This window comes from Pongo pygmaeus, chromosome X (assembly GCF_028885625.2).
Source record: "Pongo pygmaeus isolate AG05252 chromosome X, NHGRI_mPonPyg2-v2.0_pri, whole genome shotgun sequence".
In the NCBI taxonomy this organism is placed as follows: Eukaryota; Metazoa; Chordata; class Mammalia; order Primates; family Hominidae; genus Pongo; species Pongo pygmaeus.
The window spans coordinates 67,315,211-67,333,957 of NC_072396.2; the positions used below are offsets into that span (position 1 = coordinate 67,315,211).

The 18,747-nt window shown below is 37.7% G+C and overlaps 1 protein-coding gene across 5 annotated transcripts in view; it reads right to left on the bottom strand.

Moving 5' to 3' along the window:
* MTMR8 (myotubularin related protein 8) overlaps positions 1–18,747 on the bottom strand; it is a 137,847-nt gene that overhangs the window by 96,052 nt on the left and 23,048 nt on the right. For all 5 annotated transcript variants that reach the window (XM_063659972.1, XM_054471897.2, XM_063659973.1 and 2 more), the window contains exon 2: positions 1,052–1,174. In XM_063659972.1, the coding sequence (XP_063516042.1) occupies positions 1,052–1,174 (123 nt within the window). The remainder of the gene's footprint in view (positions 1–1,051; positions 1,175–18,747) is intronic.

Here is an 18,747-nt window from a genome sequence, read left to right on the forward strand (position 1 = left end):
ATGGGGAAAGTTCAGTTTTAAAAGGAAGTATTAAGATACTTCTTTCATATGCATACTCAATTCAATTTATTTTATACTTATATGATAGTATTTATCATGTTCCAGGCATTGTTGTAAGCACTTATAAACATTCACTTTATAATTCTTGTATCTTGACTTTTTAAAACTAATTCAAGGTATTATTTTATCTGTATTTTACAGATGAAGGAAGCGAGATACAGAAAAGTTAAACAACTTGCCTAAGGTTACAAAAGTAGTAAATGTTGAAGCTGGGATTTCAACCTGAGCAGACTGGCTCTGAAGCTTTAATCACTAAGCTATGCTGTATAAAAGAAGCATGTTGTACTTCTTATAAATGGAGAGGTCTAAGCATAAATCTAACTAATGATTAAGTTAAGATTAAATTATGATCTTTAGGATGGGTAAGGCATAAAGTAATGTTGGGGTGCTGAATTAATTAGAAAACATTACTTACAGGTATAAAAAAAAACACATACACATGCCCATGCAGGCACACACACACACACATATATATACCCAGGTAAAATCCTGTCTTAGGACAGAGAGATGGTCTAAATTAGTGCTGCCCAAGGTAAAGTCCATGAGGCCTTAGCATCAGCATAACCTGAGTCCTTTTTAGAAATTCAAAATCTTAGGCTTGAGATTCTGCATTTTTATCAAGTTCCCATATGCTACAGATGCTGCTGGTTCTTGAACTACATTTTATGGGTAGCAAGGCTTTAAATTACTTCAAGATGCTTATAAACATAGTTCAGGAAATTAGCAGAAACTATTCTACCTAAAAATAATTTAGCTAAACCCCAGGAATATTCCCATGTAGAATAAAATGACTATGATGACCAGAGCCAATAACTTGAAAAAAGAGGAGTAATACAATTCAGACCATAGAAAGATTATTAGAATAGGTCCTTTGAAGAAAAGGTTTTATAGCAATTTAAAAATTACACTTGAAATTTCAAGAAACTACCATATAGAGAGCATGTATGCACAACTCTTTAAGACTCTTTGATACTTCTTCTCATGAACATACCCATGTTTCTTTCCGGGCTGCACCTGAAGCCTCCACATAGATCAGGTGGGTTGCAGTAAGATAAAGAATCCCATTAGCTGGTTTCTTATTCACATAACGATCCACCAATTTCACGTTTTCTACCTGTTATTGGAGGAAAAAATACTGATTAAGTTACCAACTCACCACCTGTGATTGAAGTGGGGCCATTCAAAGCAAGATAAATGCTGTTAATTTGCTACAAAACTTGAGTCTTTCCAGTTCCTGCCAAGGTGGCAAACTACTATGATCCGTATTACCTTTTCTGAAATCAGTGCTGGAAAAACTAAGAAAGTGAGAGGAAAACCTGTACTCTAGAAAAGATAAAAATTCTAGACAAAGTTTATAAGATGAGGTATGTATAACTGGAAAATATATAGAACCTGAGAGCCTGCTGAGGTACTTATCTTGTTGGAAGAAGGTGCAGTTATTGTATGTGTAAAAAAATCAGTAAGGGTAAATAACATGAAGATAGATCTTATGCTATAGGGCAAGAATAGAAAAAAACAGAAAAGGAGAAAAACAAAACCAATAAAAGGAGTACCATAAATAAAACACATAAAAATAAATGCCAGAATTAAATCCCAATATAGAATTGCAATAAATGTACATGAATTAAACTTACCAATTAAAAGAAAGATACAGACTAAAACAAAAGATTCAACAATATTCAGACTAGAAGAGATATACTTTAGAGTCACAAACTGAAAATAATAAGATATGCCAGGCAAATATGAAGCAAAATAAAGCTGAGGTAGCAGTCTCAATATCTGACTAAATATAATTTACGTGACAAAAATCAATAGGACAAGAAGATATAGCCATCATAAATATGAACATATTGTATAATACAGTCTCAAAATATATCAAGCAACTAGCAGAACTGCAAAGAGAAAAGGAACAAGTGCACACGGATATTTTAATACTCTTCTTGGGAACTGATACGTCAAGCAGACCAAAAAAAAAAAAAAAAATCAAATGAAGATACGGAACACTTACACATTACAACTAAAAAACTCAAGCTATTATATACAGAGTAGGACTCTATATTCAACAAATAGAACATTCAAGACAACAAAAAAAAATTTCCAAAAACAGACCATGATTACAGCTGTAAATGAAACATCAATAAATTCCAAACATTCAATATCATACAGTTTAGGTTCTCCAACCACAATGCAATAGCACTAGAAATTAATAACAAAATAATAGCCAAAATGTAGCACATGTTTGAAAACACGATAGCTTATTACTAAATTAACCTTGGGTTAAAAAGAAAAACGAAAGGAAACTAAGAAATATTTAAAAGTGAATGATAATAAAAACACAACAAATAAAAATTGGAAGAACAGAGTTAAACAAGAACTAAGAAGTAAATGTATAGTAGTAAGTAAGTTTATCATGAAATGAGAAAGGTTAACAACATATTAGTTAAACAGTCAATGTAATGGAAATAAGCAAAAGAACAGAGAAATAAGATGATAAAGGACAGAAATTTAAAACCAGAGAATCCTCCTCCACAGATACACACACACAGCCTGAACAGAAAAGATTAACAAACCAGAATTTAATTATTTCAAAAGGTTAATAGGATAGACCTTTGCTAAAAAAGAGAAAAGATGCAAATAAACAAAATACAGAATGAAAAAGGGAAAACATTAAAAATTAAAACTATCACTATTATGAACAACAATATGCTAATAAATTGGAAAACTTACAAGAAATGTTTTTAAATATCAAGAAAAAAATAAAATGGCAATGGTAGTCAAAGATTTTCCCTAACAAAACCCTCAGGCCCAGATGATGTTATAGGTTTATTCTACTAAACTTCCAAAATATAATTAATTACTACCTTATCCAATTGATTCCGGTCACTGGAAAAAGAATAAAGTTACTCAGTCCATTTTATGAGGGCAATTTAATCTTGATTCTAAAATCAAAATAAAGACAATTAAAAAGTAAGAAAGTTTAGGGCTATTTCATTTATGAAATGTAGACACAAAAAATGCTAAATAATGTTAATGAATCAACAGTATATTTTAAAAAATACATTTTGATCAAGTGCAGTTTATCACAAGAAAGCATGGGGAGTTCAACATCAGAAAATGTCAATGTAATACATCACCAAGACTAAAAAGAAAAATCATATGCTTTATCTCAATTGATACAGAAAAAGAAGCATTTAATATAGCTTAATTCTATTTATAATGATAATCCTTAGTAAACAAGGAATAAAAGTAAACAATCTCAACTTGGTAAAAATTATATACAAAAAACCTACAAAGTATGTTATGAATAATGAAGAAACTAACTGCATTAATTTAAAATCATGAACACGACAAACTTGACTCTAACTATCACTGCTACTGTTTTAAATATCCTGGCTAAATACTATGAGGAAAGGGGGCGTGGAATTAAGAAATGCAAGGATCAGAAGGGAAGTTCTATATTTGGTACCACTTACAGAAGGTAATCATTCAACTAGAAAAAAATGAAAGAAAAGAATCAACCAAACTCTCAGAACTAATATAAAAGAGTTCAGCAAGGAAACCAAATATAATGTCAACCTACAAAAGTCAATAACATTTTCCTATACGAGCAATGACCACTTAGAAAACATAATTTAAAAAATACCGTTCACGATGGCAACAAAAATTATATAGAATCTAGAAATTAGCTTAATTAACCAAGCATATACAAGACCTTTACAAAGAAAACTTTAAAGGTCTAATGAAGGATATAGAATATAATCTAAAGAAATAATGTCTATGCTCTTGGATAGGACAACTTAATATAATAAAGATGGCAATTATCCCTCAAATTAATCTATAGATTCAATACAATTTCAATCATATTTCAAAGTGGATTTTCTAATAAACTTATTCTAAATTTACATAGAAGAACAAAACCCCACAAATTGCTAAATCAACCTTAAAAAAAAGTAAAGAGGAGAAGATTTGCTCTACTAGGTATTAAAACATGCTCATAGCTGTGGGGGAAAAAAACCAACAACAACAACAAAAAAAAACCTCTAGTACTATTGCAAAAAAAACAGAAAAATAAACCAATGGAAAAGGACCAGAGCTCAAAATCAGATTGATGTAAAAAATGGGAGTCTAATAGAGCATAAACATGGCACTACAAGTTGACAGACAAAAGAGTATTTACCAGATGTATTGGGGAAACAGTATTAGTACATGCAGTAAGATAAAGCCATATCCCTACCTAACACCATATACAAAACTAGATTCTAGATGTATCTATATGTAACTTTTACATAAAACTATAAAGTTACTGGAAAAATGAAGAGTACCTTGGATCTATGAACAGGGAAAGACTTTTTAAAAATTAATAAGAGAATGGGAGAACACATGTGCCACTCCTAAAACTAACAAGGAATTATTATCTAGAATATACAAGGGACTTTTGAAACTCAATAAGAAAAAGAGGCCCCAAAAAGAAAAATATATGAAGCATAAGAACAGGCAAGTTGCATAAGAGGCAATCCCAGAAGCATATAACCATGAAGAGAAGCTCAAAACATTGGGAATAAAATAAAGTTAAATTAAAATAAGATATTGCTTTAAGACTACAAGATTTGCAAAAACTAGACAGCTAGAAGATGCCAAGTGTTGGTAGGGTTCAAGGCATATAGGAATTCTCATCCACTACAACCAGGGGGTTACAGACAGGTGGGGGCCATTTGAAAGGGCAATCTGGCACTACTTAATAAAAAAAAAATGTATTTCCTACGACTCAGCAAATGTCCATCACTTTGAGAATAGTCAGGTAATACAGTTTGGATACTTGTCCCCACTCAAATCTCATGTTGAAATATAATGCCCAATGTTGGTGGTGGGGCCTGGTGGGAAGTGACTGGATCATGGGGGTGAATTCCTCATGAATGATTTAGCCCCATCCTTTGGTGCTGTCCTCATGATAATGACTGAACTCTTGTGAGATCTGGTTGTCTAAAGGTGTGTGGCATCTTGCACTCTCTTGGTCCTGCTCCAAACATGTGAGATGCCTGCTCCTCACCTACAATTTATGCCATGATTGTAAGCTGTCTGAGGCCTACCCAGAGGCAGATGCCTGTGTTATGGTTTCCGCACAGACTGCAGAACTGTGAGCCAATTAAACCTCTTTTCTTTAAAAATTACTCAGTCTCTTCTGTTTTAAGATGGCCGAATAGGAACAGCTATGGTCTGCAGCTCCCAGCGTGATCGACACAAAAGATAGTGATTTCTGCATTTCCAACTGAGGTACCTGGTTCATCTAATTGGGACTGGTTGGACAGTGGGTGCAGCCCACGGAGGGCAAGCTGAAGTAGGGTGGGGCATCGTCTAACCCAGGAAGTGCAAGGGGTGGGAGATTTCCATTTCCTAGCCAAGGGAAGCCATGACAGACTGTATCTGGAAAATCGGGACACTCCCGCCCAAATACTGTGCTTTTCCAACAGTATAAGCAAATGGCACACCAGGAGATTATATCCCACGCCTAGCTCAGTGGGTCCCACGCCCACGAAGCCTTGCTCACTGCCAGCGTAGCAGTCTGAGATTGACCTGCAAAGCAGCAGCCTGGCAGGGGGAGGGGTGTCCACATTGCTGAGGCTTGAGTAGGTAAACAAAGCTGCCAGGAAGCTCGAACTGGGCAGAGCCCACTGCAACTCTGCAAGGCCTGCTGCCTCTCTAGAGCCCAACTCTGGGGGCAGGGCATAGCTGAACAAAAGGCAGCAGAAACTGCTGCAGACTTAAATGTCCCTGTCTGACAGCTCTGAAGAGAGCAGTGGTTCTACCAGCACGGTGTTTGAGCTCTGAGAAAGGACGGACTGCATCTTCAAGTGGGTTCCTGACCACTGTCTAGCCTAACTGAGAGACAACTCCCAGTAGGGGCCGAATGATATCTCACAGGCAGGTGCCCCTCTGGAATGAAGCTTACAGAAGAAAGATCAGGCAGCAATATTTGCTGCTCTGCAATATTTGCTGTTCTGCAGCCTCCACTGGTGATACCCAGGCAAACAGGGTCTGGAGTAGACCACGAACAAACTCCAACAGACCTGCAGCTGAGGGACCTGACTATTAGAAGGAAAAGTGACAAACAGAAAGGAATAGCATCATCATCAACAAAAAGGATGTCCACACCAAAATCCCACCTGTAGGTAACCAGCATCAAAGACCAAAGGTAGATAAAACCACAAAGATGGGGAAAAACCAGAGCAGAAAAGCTAAAAATTCTAAAAACCAGAGTGCCTCTTCTCCTCCAAAGGATTGCAGCTCCTCACCAGCAACGGATCAAAGCTAGACGAAGAATGGCTTTCACAAGCTGACAGAAGTAGGCATCAGAAGGTCAGTAATAAACTTGTACGAGCTAAAGAAGGATGTTCGAACCCATCGCAAGAAAGCTAAAAACCTTGAAAAAAGATTAGATGAATGGCTAACTAGAATAAACAGTGTAGAGAAGACCTTAAATGACCTGATGGAGCCGAAAACCATGGCACGAGAACTTCATGATGCATGCACAAGCTTCAATAGCCGATTCAGTCAAGTGGAAGAAAGGGTATCAGTGACTGAAAACCAAATTAATGAAATAAAGTGAGAGGAGAAGTTTACAGACAAAAGTAAAAAGAAAAAAAAAGCCTCCAAGAAATATGGGATTATGTGAAAAGACCAAATCTACGTTTGATTGGTATGCCTGAAAGTGACGGGGAGAATGGAACCAAGTTGGAAAACACTTTTCAGGATACTATCCAAGGGAAAGTCCCCAACCTAGCAAGGGAGGCCAACATTCAAATTCAGGAAATACAGAGAACACAACAAAGACACTCCTCGAGAAGAACACCACCAAGACACATAATTGTCAGATTCACCAAGCTCTACATGAAGGAAAAAATGTTAAGGGCAGCCAGAGAGAAAGGTCAAGTTACCCACAAAGGGAAGCCCATCAGACTAACAGCAGATCTCTCGGCAGAAACTCTACAAGCCAGAAGAGAGTAAGGGGCAATATTCAACATTCATAAAGAAAAGAATTTTCAACTCAGAATTTCATGTCCAGCCAAACTAAGCTTCATAAGTGAAGGAGAAATAAAATCCTTTACAGACAAGCAAATGTTGAGAGATTTTGTCACCACCAGGCCTGCCTTACAAGGGCTCCTGAAGGAAGCACTAAACATGGAAAGGAACAACCGGTACCAGCAACTGGAAAAACAGGAAAATTGTAAAGACCATCGACGCTAGGAAGAAACTGCATCAACTAACGAGCAAAATAACCAGCTAACATCATAATGACAGGATCAAATTCACACATAAAAATATTAACCTTAAATGTAAATGGGCTAAATACCCCAATTGAAAGACACAGACTGGCAAATTGGATAAAGATTCAAGACCCATCAGTGTACTGTATTCAGGAGACCCATCTCACATGCAGAGACACACATAGGCTCAAAATAAAGGGATGGAGGAAGATCTACCAAGCAAATGGAAAGCAAAAAAAAGCAGGGGTTGCAATCCTAGTCTCTGATAAAACAGACTTTAAACCAACAAAGATCAAAAGAGACAAAGAAGGCCATGACATAATGGTAAAGGGAAAAATTCAACAAGAAGAGCTAACTATCTTAAATATATATGCACCCAATACAGCAACACCCAGATTCATAAAGCAAGTACTTAGAGACCTACAAAGAGACTTAGACTCCCACACAATAATGATGGGAGACTTTAACACCCTACTGTCACTATCAGACAGATCAACGAGACAGAAGGTTAACAAGGATATCCAGGACTTGAATTCAGGTTGGCACCAAGCAGACCTAATAGACATCTACAGCACTATCCACCCCAAATCAACAGAATATACATTCTTTTCAGCACTACATCGACCACATAGTTGGAAGTAAAGCACTCCTCAGCAAATATGAAAGAACAGAAATCACAACAAACTGTCTCTCAGACCACAGTGCAATCAAATTAGAACTCAGGATTAAGAAACTCACTCAAAACCACACAACAACATGGAAGCTGAACAACCTGCTCCTGAATGACTACTGGGTAAATAACAAAATGAAGGCAGAAATAAAGATGTTTTTTGAAACCAATGAGAACAAACACACAACGTAACAGAATCTCTGGGACACATTTAAAGCAGTGTGTACAGGGAAATCTACAGCACTAAACGCCCACAAGAGAAAGCAGGACGGATCTAAATTTGACACTCTAACATCACAATTAAAAGAACTAGAGAAGCAAGAGCAAACACATTCAAAAGCTAGCAGAAGGCAAGAAATAATTAAGATCAGAGCAGAACCAAAGGAGATAGAGACAAAAAAAAAAAAAAAAAAAAAAACTTCAAAAAAATCAATGAATCCAGGAGCTGTTTTTTTGAAAAGATCAATGAAATTGATAGACCACTAGCAAGACTAATAAAGAAGAAAAGACACAAGAATCAAATAGATGCAATAAAAAATGATAAAGGGGATATCACCACTGATCACACAGAAATAGAAACTAACTACCATCAGAGAATACTATAAACACCTCTACATAAATAAACTAGAAAATCCAGAAGAAATGGAAAAATTCCTGGACACATACACCCTCCCAAGACTAAACCAGGAAGAAGTTGAATCTCTGAATAGACCAATCACAAGCTCTGAAATTGAGGCAATAATTAATAGCCTATCAACCAAAAAAAAGTCCAGGACCAGACGGATTCATAGCCGAATTCTACCAGAGGTACAAAGAGGAGCTGGCACCATCCTTTCTCAAAATATTCAAATCAATAGAAAAAGAGGGAATCCTCCCTAACTCATTTTATGAGGCCAGCATCATCCTGATAACAAAGCCTGGCAGAGACACAACAAAAAAAGAGAATTTTAGACCAATATCCCTGATGAACATCGATGCCAAAATCCTCAATAAAATACTGGCAAACCGTATCCAGTAGCACATCAAAAAGCTTATCCACCATGATCAATTCGGCTTCATCCCTGGGATGCAAGGCTGGTTCAACATATGCAAATCAATAAATTTAATCCATCACATAAACAGAACCAACGACAAAAACCACATGATTATCTCAATAGATGCAGAAAAGGCGTCGAAAAAATTCAACAGCCCTTCATGCTAAAAACTCTCAATAAATTAGGTATTGATGGAACGTATCTCAAAATAATAAGAGCTATTTATGACAAACCCACAGCCAATATCATACTGAATGGGCAAAAACTGGAAGTATTCTCTTTGAAAACTGGCACAAGACAGGGATGCCCTCTTTCACCACTCCTATTCAACATAGTGTTGGAAGTTCTGGCCAGGGCAATCAGGCAAGAGAAAGAAATAAGGGGTATTCAATTAGGAAAAGAGGAAGTCAAATTGTCCCTGTTTGCAGATGACATGATTGTATATCTAGAAAACTCCATCGTCTCAGCCCAAAATCTCCTTAAGCTGATAGGCAGCTTCAGCAAAATATCAGGATACAAAATCAATGTGCAAAAATCACAAGCATTCTTATACACCAATAACACACAGAGAGCCAAATCATGAGTGAACTCACATCCACAATTGCTACAAAGAGAATAAAATACTTAGGAATCAAACTTACAAGAGATGTGAAGGACCTCTTCAAGGAGAACTACAAACCACTGCTCAAGGAAATAAAAGAGGATACAAACAAATGGAAGAACATTCCATGCTCATGGGTAGGAAGAATCAATATCATGAAAATGGCCATACTGCCCAAGGTAATTTATAGATTCAATGCCATCCCCATCAAGCTCCCAATGACTTTCTTCACAGAATTGGAAAAAACTACTTTAAAGTTCATATGGAACCAAGAAAGAGCCCGCATTGCCAAGTCAATCCTAAGCCAAAAGAATAAAGCTGGAGGCATCACGCTACCTGACTTCAAACTATACTACAAGGCTACAGTAACCAAAACAGCATGGTACTGGTACCAAAATAGAGATATAGATCAATGGAACAGAATAGAGCCCTCAGAAATAACACCACGTATCTACAACTATCTGATCTTTGACAAACCTGAGAAAAATAAGCAATGGGGAAAGGATTCCCTATTTAATAAATGGTGCTGGGAAAACTGGCTAGCCATATGTAGAAAGCTGAAACTGGATCCCTTCCTTACACCTTATACAAAAATCAATTCAAGATGGATTAAAGACTTAAACGTTAGACCTAAAACCATAAAAACCCTAGAAGAAAACCTAGGCATTACCAATCAGGACATAGGCATGGGCAAGGACTTCATGACTAAAACACCAAAAGCAATGGCAACGAAAGCCAAAATTGACAAATGGGATCTAATTAAACTAAAGAGCTTCTGCACAGCAAAAGAAACTACCATCAGAGTGAACAGTCAACATACAGAATGGGAGAAAATTTTTGCAATCTACCCGTCTGACAAAGGGCTAATATCCAGAATCTACAAATAATTTAAACAAAATTACAAGAAAAAGTCAAACAACCCCATCAAAATGTCGGTGAAGGATATGAACAGACACTTCTCAAAAGAAGACATTTATGCAGCCAACAGACACATGAAAAATTGCTCATCATCACTGGTCATCAAAGAAATGCAAATCGTTTTAAACCACAATGAGATACCATCTCACACCAGTTAGAATGGTGATCATTAAAAAGTCAGGAAACCACAGATGCTGTAGAGGATGTGGAGAAATAGGAATGCCTTTACACTGTTGATGGGAGTGTAAACTAGTTCAACCACTGTGGTAGACAGTGTGGTGATTCCTCAAGGATCTAGAACTAGAAATACCATTTGACCCAGCAATCCCATTACTGGCTATATACCCAAAGATTATAAATCATGCTACTATAAAGACACATGCACACGTGTGTTTATTGCGGCACTATTCACAATAGCAAAAGCTTGGAACCAACCCAAATGTGCATCAATGATAGACGGGATTAAGAAAATGTGGCAGTATACACCATGGAATACTATGCAGCCATAAAAAAGGCTGAGTTCATGTCCTTTGTAGGGACATGGATGAAGCTGGAAACCATCATTCTCAGCAAACTATCACAAGGACAGAAAACCAAACACTGCATGTTCTCACTCATAGGTGGGAATTGAACAATGAGAACACTTGGACACAGGGCAGGGAGCATCACACATGGGGGCCTGTCATGCAGTAGGGGGCAGGGGAAGAGATAGCATTAGGAGAAATACCTAATGTAAATGATGAGTTGATGGGTGCAGCAAACCAACATGGCACATGTATACCTATGTAACAAACCCGCACATTGTCCACATGTACCCTAGAACTTAAAGTATAATTTTAAAAAAATGATCCAGTCTCAGGTATTTCTTTATTGCAATGCAAGAACAGGCCAGTTCAGAAGGTCAAATGTGGTGGGATATTATGCAGCTATTAGAAGCAATGGGTTAGATGTACATACAGCAAAATAAATATGACAGGGAAAAAAGTAAGAAACAGAATGATATACAGAAGGCATCATTATATGAACTATAAATTCATGTGTATAAAACAACTATCACGTTTTGAAAGACACATTCTAATACAAATCACATTAATCATATTAGAATGCTTGCCTGTGATGGGGGAGTGGAATGGGAAAAAAACGGGCTAAGTAATTAAATAAAAACAAGAGGTAGCTTTTCATGGACCAATGATGATAAGTACCAAGAATTGAGGAGCACATTATGAACTCAATGCAATACACCTGAGGTTAGAAAAATAGAACAAACTAAAAAGCCACCTTTCCTTTTCAGAAACATGAGAAATAATCTTAGATATTTAAATGGTGTTGTATGATGTTGGCCTCTTTAACTCAAAGGTGAATGAGTGGTTCAGAACCCATGCTTCTAACATGTATATCTATACCCTTAGGTGTCATGATTTTCATTTACAAAATGAAAATTTTCATTTGCAAAAAAAAAGAAAAGGAAAGGCGAGATGCTTGTGAACATAAAATCCCCAGCCCAATGATCTTTTCATTCACATATTCTCTTGTTGACCTCCATAAGTCATTAGCCCAAAGTCTGCCAGTGTGACAAATTATGTAGGCAAATTACATATAGCTAAAAGGGATAACACAAAAATGGTATCACCTTTTTCCCTGAAGGCATTTAAGAAAAGGATATTCATTTATCTACTGAGGCCTTGATGCTTTCTCTTATATAGTCATGCACCACATAACAACATTTCAGTCCACGATGTACCACAAATACAATGGTGGTGGGAGAAATAGGCTATATACCACATAGCCTAGGTGTGTAGTAGGTTTGTGTAAGTACACTCTATGTGTTCACACAATGACAAAATTGCCTAGTGAGGCACTTCTCAGAACATATCCCCATAGTAAAGTGATGCATGACTGTAACTGTAAATGTGCTCTAATTAGGGATCCTCAATATCCAAGACAGACAAGGTATGGTGGATCAAACCTGTAATCCCAGCACTTTGGGAAGCCAAGGTGGGAGGATTGCTTGAGCCCAGGAGTTCAACACTATGCTGGGCAACATAGCAAGAACTCGTCTCTACAAAAAAACAATAAAAATAATTAGCCAGACATGGTGGTGCATGCCTGTAATCCCAGCTACTTGGGAGGCTGAATCAGAAGGATCACTTGAACTCAGGAGTTTGAGGCTGCGATTGCACTATGCCACTCTACACCAGCCTAAGTGAGACAGCAAGACCCTATCTCAATCAATTAACAAATCAATCAGTATCAAAAATGTTCTCCTTATTACTCTTGTAAAGTATAAATAGCTTATTTACATTTATAAGAAAAGCATTATAAGCTCAACAGATGAAGTAGCCAAAGAACATGAACAGATAATTCACATAAGAGAAAATAAAAATGTGATGAGTTAAATTTCACTAGTAATGACAGAAATGCTAATTTTAGATGACATGGAGCTACTATTTTATACGTATTAAATTTGCAAAACATCAAATACTAGCATGGTTGTGGTAAAACTGGCATGCTTATACATTGCTGATTGCAATGCTATATCACGTTTAGAAAGCAATATGGAAAAACTGTCAAGAACATATAAGTATAAACCAGTATCCTTTGACCCAATACCCTACTCTTAGAAGTTTATCCTCAGAAATTTATCCTTATACATTGCTGATTGCAATGCTATCTCACTTTTAGAAAGCAATATGGAAAAACTGTCAAGAACATATAAGTATGAACCAGTATCTTTTGACCCAATATCCCTACACTTAGAAGTTTATCCTTAGAAAATCAAACTTATATTCATGAGAATATTCCCTGAGATTCTGCCAATAATAGGAGAAAACTAGAAATACCTGTATGTCCAATAATAGGGGAAAGGATTAGGTAAATTTAAGAACATTATATTAAAATGGACTATTAAGTAGATAAATAATACTATGGTTCCTAGGTAGGTGGCTTTCACATATTAAGTGTCCAAAAATTAACTAGATCTGAAACTTGGTGCCATTAAAAATTTTTCAAGAACTGTATAAAAATATTTAACATAATAATTTAAAAGTTAAGTAAAAATATTATAAATATGTTAAACAATATAGGTATGCATACAAAGAGTGGATGAGAACATAATGGAATGAAAACGGTAGCCTAAATGTAGAATGACAGGATTTGGGGTAATCCTTAATGTTAAGATTTTTAAAACTTTTTTATTATGAAATAATTATAGATTCATAGGATATTGCAAAAAAAAAATTTACAGGACGTTCCCAAGGACCTTTTGCCCAGTCTCTCAAAATTTAACATCTTACAATAACTATAGTATGTCATCAAAACCAGGAAAGTGATATTGGTACAATCCACAGATCTTATTTGGATTATACCCATTACATATGTAGTTATACATGTATACCAGGCATAGTTATAAATTGTGTGTGTATGGCTATATGCAATTATATCTCACGTATAGCTTTGTGTAACTATCACCACAATCATGATACATACATACATACCACAAAACTCCCTTGTGCTATTTCTTTAGAGTCACATCCATCCCTTCTCCATCCAACCCCTGGCAAACACTAATCTGTTCTTCATCTCTACAATTAATTCTTAATGAATATTATATAAACAGAACCATTCAGTATGTAACCTTTTGAGATTGGCCTTATTCACCCAGCATAATTCTCTTAAGATTCATCCAGGTGTTTGCCTATATCAATAGTTTACCTCTTTTCATTGATTAGCAGTATTGCAACTGTATGGATATATCGTAAGTTATCTAACCATTTACTCACTGAAGGGACATATGGGTAGTTTCCAGTTTTGGGCTATTATGAATAAAGCTGCTATGAACACAGTGCACAAGTTTCTGCATGAAAATAGGTTTTCATTTCTCTGGGATAAATGGCCAAGAGTGCAATTCCTGTAATATTTTTTAATGACAAATTAAAATTCATATGTATGCACTTAAAGGAAAAGAGTACTTCATTGTCAGACAAATAACTCTAACAGGGCTGGGCCAATCAATCCACAGACCCCAATAACACCAATCTAGGAAGTATGTCCAAGCCAAAAGTGGGAACAAAGAGAGATGATAAACACTGTGCTATACTCTACATGTATCATCTCATTTAATCCTCATAATAACTATTTAAGATAGGTGATATTGTTAATCCCATTTCATATATGTGGAAACTGGGTCTCAGAGAGGTAAATTAACTTATCGAAGACCACATGGGTGGTTAAGTGGTGAGGTAAAAGCAGGCAGTGAGAAGCAAGAACCCAAACTCTTAACCATTTGATATGGTTTGGATTTGTGTCCCTTCCTAAATCCTATGTTGAATTGTAATCCCCAATGTTAAAGGAGGGGCCCAGTGGGAGGTGATTAGATCATGAGGGCAGATTTCCCCCTGGCTGTTGTCATGATAATGAGTTCTCATGAGATCTGGTTGTTTAAAAGTGTGTAGCACGTCCCTCTCTCTCCCTCTCTCCTGCTCCAGCCATCTGAAAATAAGCCTGCTTCCCCTTTACCTTCTGCCATGACTGAAAATTTCCTGAGGCCTCTTCAGCCATACTACTCATACAGCTTGCAGAACTATGAGTCAGTTAAACCTCTTTTCTTTATAAACTACCCAATCTTCGGTTATTTCTTTATAGCAGTGTGAGAATGAACTAGTACACCATTATACTATACTGCCACAGACTTATTAACCGTGTGTGGCTGGGGAGACAAAGGGAACTGAAAAAACCTCCCGCCCCTGTGGCCCACCCTCTAAAAGAGAAAAGGAAAGGTAACAAAAATGTAGTCAAAGCATGGAGATAGGGGAAGATGCCAAGATACCCCAATCTAAGCACACCACATTCTCTTTGGGCAGGGACAGATTAGAAGAGACAAGGCAGTAATAATGGGAACTTCCTGCCAAAGTAACAATCTGAAGAATACTGATCTTGTAGTAAGATGGTACAGCAGTGGGCTCAAAGAAGGAAAGCCAAATGGACTCAGGAAGTTTTCTTTCAGCCATATATCTTGATGTTCACTCTACCACAGAGCCAGACAACAGCAAAAATACAAACAGCTAAAGCTAGATTTAATTCAGTAATTCTTTTTTGAATGCCTACTATGTACCAGATTCTGTGCTAAACCATCCTATGGGAAATAAAAGTAGAATGTATGAGACATTATAAATTATAAATTATAAACTCCCAGGAGTTTATAATTTGTTGAAGAATGCAAACATGAACCCAACTCAATGCAACATAACAAAAGACACCCTGTGGTAAATGCCAAAACAGGTGCATGAGCAGAGCACTAGGGCAACCAGAGGTCCAAGTTTCAGAAAGATTCCCCTGAGAGAAACCTAGAACTGAATATTCAAAGGTATTCTTTCTTTAATTCAAGTTTCTCTAGTATCTACTATTTTCGGACTATGGAGTTAGGCATTTTCAGGGAAAATGAAATAAACAAGGCATGATCCCTCCCTACAACCATCCATTTAACAAACATTCATTGAGAATCTACTATATGCCAGGCACTGTGTCAAATGTTATAGAATTAAAGATGTCTAAGCATGCTCTTTACCCTAAAGGACTAACAGAGTTAGTGCTCACAAATCAGTCAAGGAAGTACCATCAGTATTTAGGAAACAGAATAAGGATTGTACTCAGCCAAGAGTGGAATGAAAGTAGTTAAAGAGAAGTGAAAAAGGTTGCTGAACAGCTATAGTGGGTTGAATGGCAGCCTCCTGAGAGACAGTCTTCTTTCTAATACCTGGACCTTGTGAATGTGACCCTATTTGGAAAAGGGCTCTTTGCAGATGTAAGTAAGTTAAAGATCTAAGATGAAATCATCCAGGACTGCCAAGGTGGGCTGCAAATCCAATGATAAGTGTCCTTATAACAGACAGAGAGGAGACGACACACAGAGAAGGATATGTGAAATGGAGGCAGAGATTGGAGCAGTGGATATAGCCACCAGGAATGCTGACAGCTACCAGAAACTGGAAGATGCAATAAGGAAGCATTCTCCCTTAAAGCCTCCAGAGAGAGGGCAACCCTGTCAACGCGTGAATTTCAGACTTCTGGGCTCCTGAATGGTGAGGGAATAAATTTCTATTGTTTTAAGCCAAAAAAAAAAAAAAAAGTGAAAGAATGGCCAGCTGTGGTGGCTCACACTTGTAATCCCAGCACTTTTGGGAGGCCAAGGCAGGAGAATCATTTGAGCCCAGAATTGGAGACCAGCCTGGGAAACACAGCAAAACCCCATCTCTACAAAACTTAGCCAGGCATGCTGGTGGGTGCCTGTAGTCCCCGCTATTCAGGAGACTGAGGAGGTGGGAGGATTGCCTGAGCTTGGGAGGCAGAGACTGCAGTAAGCTGAGAGCACACTACTGCACTCCACCCTGGGTGACAGAGAGAGACTGTCTCAATAGAAAAAAAAAAAAAAAAAAAGTAAAGGGATGGAGAAAGATATACTATGCTTACACTAATCAAAATAAGTTGAAGTACATATATTAATATAAGACATAAAAGACTTCAGAGCAAGGAAAGTTATCAGGAATGAAGAGAGGTGGAATGGTCTGAATGCTGGTGTCCCTCAAAAATTCATATGTTGAAATCTAACCCCTACCAATGCAATAGTATTAACAGGTGGAGTATTTAGGTGGTGATTAGCTCATGAGGGCTCTCTGCTCATAAATGGGATTAGTGCTCTTATGAAAGAGGCTTAAAGGAGCTTGTTTGCCCCTTCTGCCATGTGAGGAGGCAGCAAAAAGGCCACTGTCTATAAGCCAGGAAGTAGGCCCTCTCCAGATACCAAATCTGCATGCATCTTATCTTGGACTTCACATCCTCCAGAACTGTGAGCAATAAATTCTATTGTCTCACTGAGTGATATGGTTTGGCTCTGTGTCCCCACCCAAATCTCATGTTGAACTGTAATCCTCAGTGTTGGAGGACAGGCCTGGTGGGAGGTGACTGGATCATGAGGGTGGACTTCCCCCTTGCTGTTCTCATGATAGTGAGTGAGTTCTCACACGATCTGGTTGTTTAAAAGTGTGTAGCATTTCCCCTTCACTCTTTCCTGTTCCACCATGTGAAGATGTGCCTACTTCCCCTTTGCTTGCACCATTATTGTAAGTTTCCTGAGGCTTCTCCAGCCATGCTTCCTGTACAGCCTGCAGAGCTGTGAGTCAATTAAACCTCTTTTCTTCATATATTACCCAGTCCCAGGTACTTCTTATAGCAATGCAAGAACAGACTAATACAGAAAATTGGTACCAGAAAAGAAGAACATTGCTAAAAAGATACCTGAAAATGTGGAAGCAGCTTTGAACCTGGGTAATAGGCTTTGGGTGGAAAAGTTTGGAGGGCTCACAAGAAGACAGGAAGATAAAAGTTTGGAACTTCCTAGAGTTGTTGAATGGTTGTGACCAAAATGTTGATAGTGATATGGACAATAAAGTCCAGGCTGAGGTGGTCTCAGATGGAGATGAGGAATCTATTGGGAACTGGAGTAAAAGTCACTCTTGCTATGCTTTAGCAAAGAGATTAGTGGCATTGTGCCCCTGCTCTAGGGATCTGTGGAACTCTGAACTTGAGAGTAATGATTGAGGGTATGTGGAATAAATTTCTAAGCAGCAAAGTGTTCAAGATGTGCCCTGGCTGCCTCTAACAGCATATGCTCATATATGTGAGCAAAGAGATAATTGGAAACTCTAACTTATATTTAAAAGGGAAGCACAGCATAAAAGTTTAGAAAACTTGCAGCCTGGTCATGTGGTAGAAAAGAAAACCCATTTTCAGGGGAGGAATTCAAACTGGATGCAGAAATTTGTATAAGTAAAGAAGAGCCAGATGTTAATAGCCAAAACAATGGAGAAAATACCTCAAAGGCATTTCAGAGACCTTCACAGCAGCCCCTCCCATCACAGGCCCGGAGGCCCAGGAGTGAATCAAGGTTTTGTGGTCTGGGCCCAGGGCCCTGCTGCCCTGTGCAACCTCGGGACACTACTGTGTCCCAGCCACTCCAGCTCCAGCCATGGCTAAAAGGACCCCAGATACGTCTCAGGATGCTGCTCCAGAGAGTGCAAGCTACAAGCCTTGGCAGCTTCCACATGGTGTTAAGCCTGCAGGTGCTCAAAGGGCAAGAGATGAGGCCTAGGAGCCTCCACCTAGATTTCAGAGGATGTATGGAGATGCCTGGATGTCCAGGCAGAAGTC